Source organism: Eimeria tenella, genomic scaffold, assembly GCF_000499545.2.
Source record: "Eimeria tenella Houghton genomic scaffold, Eth_scaff50, whole genome shotgun sequence".
Classification (NCBI taxonomy): domain Eukaryota; phylum Apicomplexa; class Conoidasida; order Eucoccidiorida; family Eimeriidae; genus Eimeria; species Eimeria tenella.
Genome location: NW_013543396.1, coordinates 238,699 through 252,931, shown reverse-complemented (window position 1 = coordinate 252,931; position 14,233 = coordinate 238,699). Strand labels below are relative to the sequence as shown.

Below are 14,233 nucleotides of genomic sequence, written 5' to 3'. Positions count from 1 at the left end.
GCTGCTGCTGCTGCTGCTGCCTCCCGAAGAGGATGCGGGTGGGACGTCGCCGGGGTAAAACCAGGAGAACCTGGGGGGTGCTGCTGCTGCTTCCTCCTCGGAGCTGGAGACAGCGGGAGAAGCAGCAGCAGCAGCAGCAGGGCCCCCGCTGGAGGCCTCAGCCTCGAGCGGGGCCCCCACTCCGCTGGAGGGGCCCCCCCGGGGGAGGCCCCCAGAGGGCCTCCCAGGGTCCGACTGGGTAAGAAAGCCCACAGGGATGTCCAGGGGCTTCTCTGGCTCGACAACAGTTAGAGGATCTGCATCGGCGACGAAGGGGTAGAGCCGGCGGAGGGGGCGGGAGGCGTCATCCACGGAAGCTGCAGCATTTAAGGGCAAAATAGGGGGAGAAACGCGTTTTAAAACTGTAAATAGTTTCTAATTATTTCGTTTTTATGTTGGTATTAATTTAATTGATGTGTGGCGGCGAAAAAGCAGAGTTTGGCACGCCCGAAAGACTCGCTGCGGCGCGTGTCTGCGCTGTGTGCGCGGGCGAGTGTGAGGAGTTGTGCGGGCGAACTGAGGCCACTAAGCTCCATTTTAAATACTTTTTGGGATTCTAAAAAGGCAAAAAGAAGAAGAAACTCACTGGCGTTGGTTTGGGCTTCGTTCAAAAGGAACAAAGAGCCCAAGGCCACGAGGCCGCGGAGCAACATCGTGGCGGGCGGGTGACCTCACGGTCGGGGGGGTGGCAGCGGCGAACTGCCAGGAAAGATGCGGAAAGTCGAAACAAATTCCCAACTATAATGAAATAATAATGGAAATATTGCAAATTAAGAAAGAAATACCGAGTATGGGCGAGTCAGCGCCCCAAGAAACCCAAAAGTGGCGGCCTTTTCCCCCCAGGACCGCCGCGAGGGGCCCCGGCGCTCGGGTGACTAGCGGTGCTTCTCGCGAACTCGGGAAGCGGAAAGCAGCAGGGCTTTTGCACACATATCGGAATTTTTCAAATAAATTATTCAGTTTAATTTAAACAAGTAAAGCAATTAAAACGATTAAAACAGTTCAAACAATTTAAAGGCATGCGCGCCTCGCCGGGCTCCAGGCCCGAGCTCGCCATCCACGCGTTGCCCCGCCTGCTTTCTCAGCTTTCCTGCAACAACTTGGCCCAAAAAGGAACTCCATTTAGCTTAAAAACTCGCAAAAAGGTATTTTCTGCATTTTGCAACTTCAATAATCTGGTTTTAGCCTCAGGGTTTGGGTTTTAAGGCCAGATCGGCTCTTGTTCAACTTCCCGAAGCCTCACTGTGAGACACCCGCACACTCTTGCAAGATTCAAGGGGGAAGTGAATTGCATTTCATGCAATTAAATTCAAAAAGACTTTTTGAAATTGAAAAAAAAAGAAGTTTTTGAAAGCAAAAACCAATTGAAAAGACGCTTTTAAAATTGAAAAACAATAAGGAGTGTTTGAAATTAGAGAGCCAACTGAAAAAAGAAGTTTCTTGAAATTTAAAAATCAGTTGAAAAGAAATTTTTGAAATCAAAAACCCATTAAAAAGAAACTTTTGAACTTAAAACCAATTAGAACGAAGTTTTTTAAGATTTGAAAGCAAAAATAAAAGTTTTTGAAAAAAAAACAATTCATAAGAAGTTTTTGAAATTTAGAAAGCAATCAATAAGAGCTTCTGTTAAATTTAAAAACGAATTAAAAAGATTTTGAAATAAAACAAAACAGAATTTTTGGAAATTAAAAAAAGCAAAAGACAAAAGGAAAAAGTTGCTTTAAAGGTCGCAGATTTCACTCGCGATGTGACATTTAAAATGCATTTTCAAGATTATCTTTTTATTTTATTTTATTTTATTTTAAATTAGTTTAAATTAAATTATTTTAAATTGTTTTTTTTGCAAAATCTTAACTACTAAAAGCCCCAGACAGCCGCAGCAGCAGCAAATTCAATAAGGCTTTTAAGCCACTTCAGTTTCTCAAATTCTCTATTTCTTTTGCATGCTTTTCATTTCTTTTTCTTTAACTCCTTGGCCTTCTATTTGTTCTCAAGTTTAGCATATGTTTATAAAATAAAACATATCTACATATAAATATACACAAATAACATATATTTAATATATACATAATTATATAAATATATGTATTAGGAATATATGTTATTTTGTAGTCACTTATAATGTTTGCCTTTTCTTATTTGCATTACTTTTAGCCCACAGGCTTTTCAATCTTTTATTCTGCACATCAATTAGAGCCCATGCCGGTTTCCCTCTTTTTATAAAACAAGATATATTCTATATAATATATATATAATATATATTATATATATAATACGTATATTATGTATAATATATATAATATATTGTATATATTATACATATTGTATGTATTGTATTTATATACAATTCAAGTCTTGAGAACTCTATTAGCCTTCTGTGGCTCAGAGGCGCCCACAGGCATATTAGCCTTGCATATTTGTGCTGCTGCATTCCCAGAAAGGAACTAGAGAAGTAATTACAATAATATAATAACAATAATAATTAATAATAATAATAATAATAACGATGGCAATGATGGGAGGGATATAATAATAATAGCAGTGATGATAATAATAATAATGATACTAATAATAATAATAGTAAATAATAAATGAGTAGTTCGAATTGTTGGTTCCCCTCCCAGCCAGCTGTACATACAGCTGGGAACAGTGGGAGTGAAATCCGTGCAAATTGCAGGAAAATACTTTCATAATAATTAGTAAGAATAATAATAATAATAATATTAACAGTAACAATAATAATAACAATAATAATAATAAAGCCGGGGTGTAGCTACACCTGCGAGCCTCACTTTGTGTCTACTGTGAAAGTTGCGTTTTATATTTTTTTGAATTTAAGTGGTTTCTAAACCCTAAACCCTCACATGGAGCATTTCAAAGATTGTTTTTAGAATGCAGAAGCTCAGATTTGTGTCTTTTGAAGTCTATAAATGCAATAATGACGCAACTGGAGTTAATTGCAGAAACAGCCAAGTGGCCAGGTGTACGTACACCCCAGCTCCTGTGCGGATCCGCAAAGCAGCATGCACCTCAGAGTCGGGAATCTCGTGCAAGTCTGCTTGAACTTCTGCTAAAAAGCTACAAAATATATATTATTTATATTTTTTTAATGCTTTTTTGTACTTTTGTTTCGTGTTTGGAGTGCAGCGCGCAGCAGATGCACATATCTGCATCGCGGCGTAAATCTGCACAGTACCGCTGCAGCAGCAGCAGCTTTTCCCGCAGCAGCAGCTTTCACTGTGAGAGAACAATAACAATTACAACAATACGATGGTTGAGGGTTTGAAACAGATGAGGAGCTTGCGGTTGCTGCTGCTGCTGCTGCTGCTACAGAAGCGGCGGCTGAGGGGGCGAAGCGGCGAAAAGAAAACAGATTTGTTTGCTTCTCCGCAAAGAGCAGCAGCAGCAGCAGCTGCAGCAGCAGCAGCAGGAGATCCCTTCAGAGCTCGCAGGGCAGCAGCGGCCGCTGCAGCAGCTGCTGGCAGCGGCTGTCTTTGGGCCGCTGCTGCTGCGGTGGCGAAATACAGGGGCCCCCCGCTAGGCACTGCAGCAGCGGCAGGGGGGCCCCCTTGGGGGCCCCCCTGGGGGCCCCCTTGGGGGCCCCTCTTTCTTCTCTGCGGACTTCAGCCTGGAGACTTTTGAATTGTTCCAAAGTGTGAGTTTGCAAATAAACAGCTTTTTGTCTTTTATAATTTCTTTTTATGGACTTTAAGTACCTCCTGGTGAGAGCTGCACGTCGTGGCGCCCCCCCAGGGCCTTCTGCGCTGCTGCTGCTGCTCTGCTGCTGCTGCTGCTGCCCCGCACCGCCCCCGCTGCTGCTGCTGCTGCTGCTGCTGCCGGCGCAGCGGCAGGCAGCAGCAGCAGCTACAGCAGCTACAGCTGCGGCTGCAGCAGCAGGGGGCTCGCCGGCCTTGGGTGTTGCTTCATGTCCAGCGAAAACCCTAGACTTGAGAGGTTTTGCTTCGCAAGGGAGAGCTGCTGCTGCTGCTGCTGCTGCTGCAGGCTCCGTGGCACTCAGCCTCATAGTGGTGGGAGTTGGCGCGGCGGCGCCCGCGGCCGCAGGAAGCAGCAGGGGAAGCAGCAGCAAAAAGGGCCGGAGAAGAACTCGAAAAGAAGAATTAAATGAATAAATAAAAGAGTTTGAAAAGGAAATCTGGAAATTGAAGAGTGTGAACTGTGCTGAGCAGCAGCAGCGCAGCGAACAACCCCGTGCCAGTGGACCACCGTGCCACCCACCGTCTGCAGCGCGAAACTCGTCTTTTTCGACAAAATTAAAAGCTGTGCAAAACAAAAAGTCTATTTTAAACAAAGATCGCCATTCATTCCGCGAAAAGAGGCCAAGTAGCGGCTGTTTTCGCGTTTTTGCAACTTGAACGGCAGCCGCGACACCCCAGTTCAAGAACTGCCGCTGCGCCCCCCGCTCCCGCGTGTCTTGCCTTTCTTCACTTTATTTTCGCCAAAGTTTCGCAATAATTTGCAATTAAAGACTTAGTGAGTCGCTGGGGGGAAAAGGGAGGCCCCTGGGAAGTGAGTGCTGCAGCGCAGCAGCAGCCAGTTCTGCTGCCGTCTCGAGTGGTCACGGCGCTGCTGCTCGCAGCAAATGCCGCGGCAACTGACGCAAATGCGGCATTTAATTAAAAAAAACCATTTTTAATTGAAAATAAATAAAGAAATCAAAAGGGAGGCCGGCAAAGGCCTGCCTTCGTCGCATTTCACCTTCAGAACTGGATCTTGTAACGCAGCAACAACTGCCTTGCTGCACTTTGGCTAGCTCCCCCCAGGCCCTGCAAGTGACCAGTGGTCCACACCACTGGTCCACTGCAGCAGCAAGTCCACCGCTGCGGCCACAGGCGCCCCTGGGCTTCCTGGGGGCCAGTGGGCAGCTCCAGGCTCTAGGCTAGCAGCAGCAGCTGCAGCAACTGGCGAAGCAGCTGCTGCTCTAGAGCGCAGCAGCACAGCAGCAGCAGCTCCCCAGAAGCAGCAGCAGCAGCAGAAGCAGCAAAAAGGCTCCGGTTCCTTCCACCTTTGCTGCCGCTGACTGCTGCTGCTATGCAGAAGGGGGCGCAGCGCTCTGCATGCAAGAGGGGTTGTGAAGAAGCAGCAGCAGCAGCAAAACTCTTTAAACGCCAAACTGCAGCACCGGCCTTGTGTTGCAGCAGCTGCAGCTCTTGGCTTTTGCTGCCTCGGGTTCTTTTCTCTTCAGCAGCTTCGGTCTTCTCCTTAAAATGCACTTCACCATAAATGCATTTAAAGCGTCTAGAAAGAATCAGAAGCAAAAAGCAAAGAAGAAAAGCTTGTGCTGCAGCTCTTGCATGCAGCAGCAGCTCTTGCCTTGAACTGCAGCAGCAAAGAGGCTCAGCTCAGTCTTCTGCTGCAGCAGAAGACTGGGACTTTTTGCTGCTGCTCGGGGCCTCTTTTAATTTTGCTGCTCTTTGAATTACTTTAAATGGCCAAATGCAGCAAAAAGAGAAAAAAACAAAAAACAAAATTCAAGTTTTCAGGAAACTTGAATTTAAATAACCTCTTCAAAATAAAAGTAAAACTTGAACTCTAAAAGTGAATTTAAAAAAGAAATAACACTTTTGCTTTTATTTTTAAAGCTTTTGATTTTATTTTAAACTTGGGGGCCCCATGGGGCCCCCAACTGCAAACTTGAATTTCGAGCAGCAGCGCAGCAGCAGCTTGAAATTCAAATTGAACAAAAAGAAGGTTTAAAGGACTTATTGCTTCCTGAAGCTGCTTCATAATTAATTTAATGTAATTTAATTTGCATAAAATTAAATTAATTATGGAAACAAAAATGAAAGTGTGGGGCCCCAACTGCAGCAGCAGCTGCGCAGCCGCGCTGCAGCCACGCGCAGCTGCTGCAGCAGCGTCGCATTTGCTGTAGCAGCAGCAGCAAATACGGCTTGCGCCTGCTGCGCTACAGCACTTAGTCTGGAGCCAAAAGCTCGCAAAAAACTATTTAAATAAACTCTAAAGGCGGAGGAAAGCAGCAGTAGCAGCAGCAGCAGCAGCAGCTGCTGCTGCTGTTGCTGCTGCAGCACGCAGCTCGCAGAACTCCAAATGACAAAACCCCATTTAAGGGTTTTCAGCTGCCCCCACAGATGCGTTAAGGCCTCAAGACCTTCTCTTCTTCCTTTCTTTTTGGAGTGGATATTAATATTTATTAAATTCTAAGATAATAATTATTATAATATAGTAATGTAACATAATTGTTATGTTTATTTAAGAACCTGGAATATAATGAAGGGCCTTTGAGCCGCAGCAAAAGGCCTCAATTCGGTGTCTGCAGCTACCAGTTTGCTGCTGCTGCAGGGGGCCCCTCGTTGCCCGGTTTGCTGCTGTTGCTGTAGCAGCTGCTCCGCTAAGTTTACAAACTGATAAGTTTCAAAAATATGTTTCTCAATTAATTCTTTTTATTTCATTTGCAAAAAATCTATTTTGTTTTCTTTTGAGAGGCAGCTGCATGCGTTCTAAAGCGCAGCAGCACTACTCGTCAGCTCTGCAGCAGCAGAAGAGCAGTCGGCTAGTAGCAACAGCAGACTGCATCCATAGAGCAGCAGCAGCAGCAGCAGACTGCATGCACTGAGCCGCTGCAGCAGCAGTAGAGTGGATGCACTGAACAGCAGCAGCAACAGCAGCAACAGTAGAGTGGATGTATGGAGCAGCAGCAGCAACAGTGGATTGTATGCGTGGAGCAACAGCAGCCAGCAGCAGCAGCGAGGAGCAGCAGGAGCGTGAATGCATGAAGCAGCAGCAGCAACAGTTAAGAAGCATAAATAGACGAAATAATAAAAGACTTACACCGAAGACTTCAAGAATTTGGAAAGTTTCTGCACATTTCAAATACAACTGCTGCACGGGAGCCCCCGGCAGCAAGTGACGAGAAAGCAGAGCAGCAGATGGATCTGCTGCGAGCTTTCTGGGGAACGAGGAAAGCTCAGCAAGCTGGAACTCGCGGGAACTTCAGTTTTAAAAAGCCTGGAAGCTGTTTCGCATTAGTTGTGAAAGATTTGAGTTGAAATGACAAGTGCTGAAGCAGCAGCGCGGGCGTGGCACGTGGCACGGGGTTTCTGCAGTGTCTCGACACCCCGCATCCGCTGCGCGACTGCGAGGCAGGCGGTTCCAGAAGAGGCAAAACGCCAACTGAGGATTATTAAATTGTGGAAAAGTACTGAATAAAGAAAAACAGTGCCTTTAACTGGAGAAAGAACCACTGGAGCAGGCGCTGTCTAGCTGCCAAAGCCCCACCCGGCTTCCTTTCCCCTGGGGTCCTCGGCGAACTGAAACGGGCGAAAGGAATAACGGCCATAGTTGCGTTGCTTATAATTCCTGCAGTTTGTTAAAAAGGAATTATAAATAAATAAAAGTAGCGAAGAAACGAAGAAGACGGAGGCGAGAACGGCTTCTGTTCAGTGCTGGCCTTTGGCGCGCCACAGCTCCACAGGCACCAGCCATCGAGAGGCTTTCTGCACGAGTGACATCTTGTTTGAATAAAACAAAACTTGAAGTTTGCGTCTTTATATCATTTTTAACTCGATCAGCTGCTGCACTTCGTTTGTTTTGCTGCGCGGCCGCGTCCCGGCTCGGCCCAGCTGCTGCTGCTGCTGCTGCGCTGCAGCCTCCCACGCCCAGCAGCAGCAGTTTGCTTCCTCTTGCAATTATGGCGCAGTGTGTTCGGGAGCAGCAGCTCGTGAGCTTCGAAAAGAGGGGGGCAAGGCCTCCTGCCTAGGAGGACTTCATTTCCGCTGCTGCTGCTGCTGCCGCTGCTGCTGCTGCTTATATAAAGAGCCAGTGGCTGCTGCTACTGGCCCAGCCCGCCTTCCCCAGGGCTTTCTCCCTCAGAGTCTTTTCCTTAGAAGGCCAATTGGCCTTCTCTGCAGCAGCAGGGGACCTCGCGGGCCCTGCAGCGCTGCGCGCAGGCGCCGCGCTGTTTGCTTCTGCAGGCTGCAGCAGCTGCTGCTGCTGCTGCAGCTGCTGCGCCCGCGCTGCTGCTGCTGCCCGCAGCGGGGGCAGACTGCGGGGGCCCCGCCCGTGGCTGCGCACTTCAGCGGAATGCCAGCAACGGCGGAGTCACGGAGGGGCCCCCGTTGCTGCTGCAGCTGCAGCTGCAGCTGCAGCCGCAGCAGCAGCAGCGGTTTGGCGTGGCTGGCGGCTCTGTTATGTTTGTCTTTGCTGCTGCAGCAGGGCCGATGTGCTGCGTCTGAGGAGAGGGGCCCCCCGGGGGGACCCGCCGGGGGGCCCCCGGGGGGGCCCCCAGGGGAGCCCCCGGGGGGGCCCCCGGAGCCGGAGAGCCCCGGGGGGGGGCCCTTCTTGTTCGCCGCAGCGCCCGGGAAGCTGCCAATGCTGCTGAGCCCGGAAGACGAAATAGAGGGCTTTTTGTCTTCAGATTCTTTCGTGCAAAAAGGAACTGAAAGGAAAAAAGCGCCGGAGGCAGCGGCGAGCGAGCTGCCGCAGTACCGCGTGTTCGAAGCGGGGGTCCCGGCGTGCGGGTGCGTCAGCTATCCGACAGAAAAAGGAGACAAACTGGTTTACGGAGGGTTCTGGATTGCCGAAAATACCAAAAATAAACAAAGAGCAGGTGAGATCGCTGCGAAGGAGCTGCGGGGGCTGCGGATCGCGCAGCTTTCCGCGCGGGTTTCGTGCAAGTTCAAGTTCAAGTTCAACTTGCAAGGGCGCGCGCTGCTGCGGGATCTTTCGGGTTTTTGCGCGATCTTCAGTCCAAGAGCTCATAAAAGGACTTCTGAATTCAACGGGAAATGTTGTGGAGGGCACCTTGACAATTATCACGCAGCCAAACGACTCGCTGGTGATCGACACCCTCAGCAGGGCCGGCCTCTCCCTGGTCGCGTACACCCCAGACAAACATAAAAAAGGCCTCGGCGCTTACAAATGGAAAATTAATCTTCCTTATCGAGGAAGCTACAGAGAGCACCGCGCCGAGCAGATCGAAATGATGGGTGAGCTCCTCTTGCACTTGAATTGCAAGTTCCGTTTTGCAGTGCTGGCTCTCTGTGGAAAAGGCGCTCTGGGGCGAAACTGATGGACCAAGTATTATTATTGAAGTCCCACTATCCTCAGAAATCGATAAAAACTGCATTTGGAACTATTTTCCTTTTGGATATTTTCCCGCGGTGTATCTTCGTGTCGCTGCTGCTGCTGCTTGCGTGCAGTACACCTTTGAGCTCCGTTTGCAGTGGCCGTAGCACACCAATAGAAAGCTTGCACTAAAACGCATTAATTATTGCCATTTAAAATGCAGCTGCAATCATTTGCTGCATTTCTTTCCCGAAGTGACTGCTCGGGTGCTGCAGCGGAGAAGATCCACGTGTTGCGGCCGCATGCGCCGCAAGAGTGGGAGTGGCTGGAGCTGTTTTCGAGTGAGTTAGCTGGCAGTGGTCTTGTGAAGGAGAACACTGTGTCAGTAAACGTTTTGAATTCAGCATTTAGTTGAATTCGGCTGAGTGCTGTGGGCTGCTGCAGCGGCGGAGGCCGAGGCCTTCGACAACGTCTACGTCAAAAACATGAGTGTCCTTAACGAAAGAGAAGAGGCTTTGGCCGCCAACTTCGTCAAAAGGCGTTTGCAAGAAGACCCTTCGCAAGTTCCTTACTTGGTGGACCCGCGGGCGAGAGGCGGCTTGGGCTACATAGGTTGGTTCCTTGGCTGCAGAGTGTTTGCCGTGTGCAAGAAGTTTATTTCCCTTTTATTTTATTTTATCTTATTTTATTATTTTGCTGAAGTTTCAAACTTTTCGAGGGCCTTTATCTCGTCTTTGCTGCGCTCCGTGGGGCGTTCACAGCGGCGCCCATTGGAACTCGTGCGCAATTCGTTTTGCTGCTGCTGTTTCGGCTTTTGCTGCTGCTGCTGCTGCTGCTGCTGCTGCTCTTGGGCTTTGCTGCAGCAAGAAATGTACGCGGAGATGTTTTTGGGGTCCTTAGGGCCCACGTTAATAGAGAAAATGTCTGCATAATTGATTTCTTAGATGCCAGTGGGATTGCTGAGGAGGCGCGAAGTGAGTTTCCACAGAGTTTAGATCTTTCCTGAAAGCTGACTTGAAACTAAATAATTAGTGTTTAATAGCACCAAAAAATGGTATTTTATGTCAATTTATTAATATTAATTGGCATTAAATAGTATTATTTAACATTCATTCATGTTAAATAGCTGCTGCCAATCCACAAAACACCTCCTGGGGGCCCCCATGAGACTGCCACGTTGCCGGTGGGGCCCCCTGCGTGGGCAGGAGGGTTTAGGGTTTAGGGTTTAGGGTTTACGTTTCGGCGCCGCAAAGTGTGAACACCTTTGTTATTTGCGTTTAATTTCGCTGCTGGTTGCTGCAGAGGCGCAGCTACTGCTGGAGCTTTTGAAGAGCCTGGAGTTCCGGAAGGTGGACAGAGTGGTGCTGCCCGCAGTGCCCATTGCAGATGTGGGCACAGTTTCTCTGGCTTCGGAGTTGGGCTTTTCAATAAAAGCGAATTCTGCAGATTCTCTTTTGATGGTTCGCGACGGAGACTTGCCGCTTCCGCAGGACGAGGTGGTCGTCGTCATCCGCAAGCTCCGTGAGGACTTGTGTTTTTTTTCAAGTTTTCCCCGCAGATCTTTTGGGCTGCTGCTGCAGTCATGTTTTCAATCTAGTTTGCATGCAAGTTGTAGTGCAGAAGGCTGCAGGGGTAAACTCGGGGGGAGCATTTCAAGCAGCTTTTTATTCTGTTCAGCTCAGAGTGTTCTTTCCAGATTCTTGGGGATGCCGGCGCTTGGGTTGTTGCTTATGTCTTGATCTTTTTAGAAAAGGATGTTTTCTTTTGTCTTGGTAGATTTAGACCTTTGAGTTGGCGCATTTGGCTTGTGCAAATATACGCATGCGTTCCATGTTCACGTATACTTGAATGCATACATGGAAGGAGGGCCAGGGGCGTGGAATACGCATTTATCTGTGTGCATTTGAGGCTCTAAGCATTTATAAAGAGAGAAATATGAGCAGATTAGATGAAATATTCCAATGAAATGTTCAGTGCGCGGAAGATCTCAACACTTAGTGCGGGATAGCCTCATTGGAAGGGCTTTTTGCGCGTTTTCAGGCGCCAAGTACACGGCAGTGAAGGCGTACCGGACTCGCCCTGGAATCCGCATTAGACGGGAAGTTCTGGACGTGTTGGACGAGTTTCGTCACTTGAGTTTCCACAAGCAGGAACTGATCGAAAGGAAGACCCGAGCCTTGTTTGCACACGCGGGCGCAGTGCTGCTGCTGCTCAGCCTGGGCGCCCTGGCCCGCAAAATCCACAACTACAGAAAGAACAAAGAATACTTGAGGCGTTTCCGCAGCGCCAGGCTTGTAGATGACTTGTCGCCGCAGAGGGAAGAAGTGGCGGTGGAGGCGCGGCCAGCGCTGGGCGGCTCCCGCGCGTTTCAGTGAACAATTCTTAGTTGCTTTGCTGCGGAAAAGCCCTAGTTTGTGTTTAATACTATTTTAAGTCAGTGCAGTCGCGGATTTGGACTGCGCACGCCCGAAAGCTGCGCATTTTTTGTAGGGCTACGGCCTGGCAGTCAGCCAGCCTTGGGACCCCCACACGAGAAGGAGGCTTTGCTGCTGTTCACCGAGCTTTTATTCAAGAGTTCATCTTTACCAAACTCATCGGCCTGTGCCTTTTGAAGTACATATGCAGGGAAACGGTGCTTCCGATCAGCAGAGGCCCGAGCGGCTGCTGCTGCTGCTGCTGCTGCCAGATCTGCAGCAAATGCCGCTCGCGGGAAGCTGCTGCGTGGCCATTTTTCCTGTCGGGGTCCCATTGGCATGCAGCTTCCAGCGGGGACTCTCTGAGTCTATCCAGTGTTCTTATTTTGCTGTTCAGTTCTATGAAAAATGACTACGTTCGCGAGATACACTGCCTTCTTCTGGACCCTGCTGCCTAAGGCTTCAAAGCTGAGATCTGCCCGTTTCAAGCCCCTCCGAAGCAGCAAATGAGACACAAAAAGATGCAAAAGGCGGTTTTGAGTTAGCGGCACAAATAAATGAAATGCAGCTGAGATGCAGTTCACCACAAATGCGGCGGAGACCGCGTCCGCGGTGGCGGCAGCAAGTGCCTTGCGGGGAAAGCTCAGTACCTGAAGCACAAAAAAGCTTTCCAAAACGCTATTTCTTCAGGAAATATGAATTAAAATGCACTTAACTCAATTCTTAATGAAAAAACTAGGAGCACGGAGCAAATAGTTGCAAGCATATGCCCCTTGCTGCACACTGACATGGACTTCAATTCGCCCACGCGCCAGTCAAAGTTGCTGGAGCCCCCGCTGCTCACCAGTACTTGTCTCGCACCTCCGCTTCCGCGTCATGAAACATCTTTTTAATAATTCCGTAAGTCACAATGCCAGGCCAAATCCACCACCAGTAGTAGGCGCTGAACTTCGCCCACGCCCTGCGAGCAAGCAGCAGCAGAAACGGAAACAAGACGAGAAATCTGGCAGCAATTGCATGCACGAAGAAACGCCCTTTGCAGCCCGCCGCTGTATTCAAGGACTTCACACTGAAACTGTTTTCAAGTGCCACATTTGCAAGTTTCTGAACTCCTGGTGTCGTGGTTTCTTCTCTGCATGAAAGTGGCAGAAAGAGCGGCTTTTGCGGTGTCCGTGAGCTGCTTCTTGCATGTCCTCGCCACTCAAGATGTGCAGAAGGTGAATTTGGGTCACCTTGCGGGAAAGGTGTGCCAGAAAGGCCACAAAATCTTGAGCTGAAAGGGGGAAATGGTCTGCTGAATGAAGCCTCCGTAGGCCTTCATGCGGTTCTTCCACAGCAGCTCCTGCTCAGGAGGCACCGGGTAGCTCCCCAGAGTGACTTGTTCAAATTTTGGCGATCCTCGAGATTGCAGAACGGCGCCGGGCGTCAGGGCCCGCCGCAGCAGCGTCGGGTGAACACGCATTCTGCTCTTTTCTCCGCGAGTTTGGCTGGAAAAAAGTACTGAAGAAGTCTAAAATGAATAAAAAAGGAATTTTAGAAGATAATCTGAAAGTCGGACACTTTTTGCTGCTTAGAAAAGCATGCAACCCATCTTTCCCGGGGCTGGCGATCATCAGCAGCAGATCTTGCTGCGAGCTGTATTCCCTTTTCCGTTCCTTCTACAAATGCTTTCTGTAGAAACCATAAATCATAAATCATATTTTGGACTTAAATTAGACTTTGGACAAGGACTTAGACTGGTGTGTGCCACTTTCTGTTGAGTTTCACTTCCTTCACTCTCTGCAGTGAGACGAACTTCGTAGAAATGATTTCACCCCTAAAGCCTTACCCCTCCTAAACCCCTGAGTGCTGCCTTTGGCTTCCAAAGCCTTTACCCCAAGCAGCAGCACAGGAGGCAGCACAAGCAGCAGCAGCAACCATTCTCGTTTCGCTGCAGCAGCAGCACAGCTTGTGATTGCCTGCTGCAGCAGCAGCAGATACTGGGGCTGCAGCAGGCAGCAGCAGCGGCTGCGCCAGGCGGGCCCCAGAGCGAGAGCTTGGCCAAAGGTGCTGCACTCTAATAGTTAAAACTATTTTAATTAAAGAAACTGAAGCAGCAAAACGTTGCAAAAGGCAGCACTGGCAGCAGCTAGAAACTTAACTCCCCACAAAAGACAGCCTAGCCCAGAGCCAAAAGGTGACAGGCTTAAAACGACGCATCCTGGCTCAGCCCAGGGGCTCCCAGGCACTAGGGGGCCCCCAGGCACTGGGGGCCCCCCAGGTACTAGGGGGCCCCCAGGCCCTTTGGGGGGCCCCCCGGGCACTTGCGGGCCCCCAGGCACTGGGGGGCCCCCAGGTACTTGGGGGACCCCAGGCACTAGGGGGCCCCCCAGGTACTAGGGGGCCCCTCAGAGTTCTGTTTCTTTGGGCGTAGGCTTTGGGGCCCTCAGGGCATCTTTTAGCTTTCTTTGCCAGCCTCCCTCACCTTCAAAAGAAATAAAAAGAAAAATAAAAAGAATGAAAATAAAAAGAATAAAATAAAATAATAAATAAAATGAAATGTTGAAAAAAGAAATGTTGAGAAAGAAATGTTGAAAAAGAACAAAAGATAAAAAGCAACTGAGCAGCAAACCCAGCAGCTGGGCTGGCGCAGCACTGGCGGCAGCTGACGCCAGGAACAGCAGCTGCGGCGTCTGCTGCAGCAGCTGCTACTGCAGCAGCAGCAGCAGCAGCAGCAGCAGCAGAAGCTGCTGCTGCTG

The 14,233-nt window shown here is 49.2% G+C and overlaps 2 protein-coding genes across 2 annotated transcripts; one reads left to right on the top strand and one right to left on the bottom strand.

Moving 5' to 3' along the window:
* Window positions 1-8,097: 8,097 nt before the first annotated feature.
* ETH_00004295 (uncharacterized protein) lies at window positions 8,098-11,456 on the top strand (the record flags this gene model as incomplete). The annotated part of the gene is made up of 7 exons (XM_013377437.1): window positions 8,098-8,623; window positions 8,763-9,002; window positions 9,357-9,422; window positions 9,526-9,693; window positions 9,945-10,055; window positions 10,384-10,602; window positions 11,122-11,456. 7 exons carry the CDS (start codon window positions 8,098-8,100, stop codon window positions 11,454-11,456), a joined length of 1,665 nt encoding a protein of 554 aa, XP_013232891.1.
* An 879-nt stretch (window positions 11,457-12,335) lies between these two features.
* Window positions 12,336-12,957, bottom strand: ETH_00004290 (uncharacterized protein; the record flags this gene model as incomplete). The annotated part of the gene is made up of 2 exons (XM_013377436.1): window positions 12,336-12,456; window positions 12,728-12,957. The coding sequence occupies 2 exons, from the start codon at window positions 12,955-12,957 to the stop codon at window positions 12,336-12,338; spliced, it is 351 nt and encodes a 116-aa protein (XP_013232890.1).
* Window positions 12,958-14,233: the final 1,276 nt, after the last annotated feature.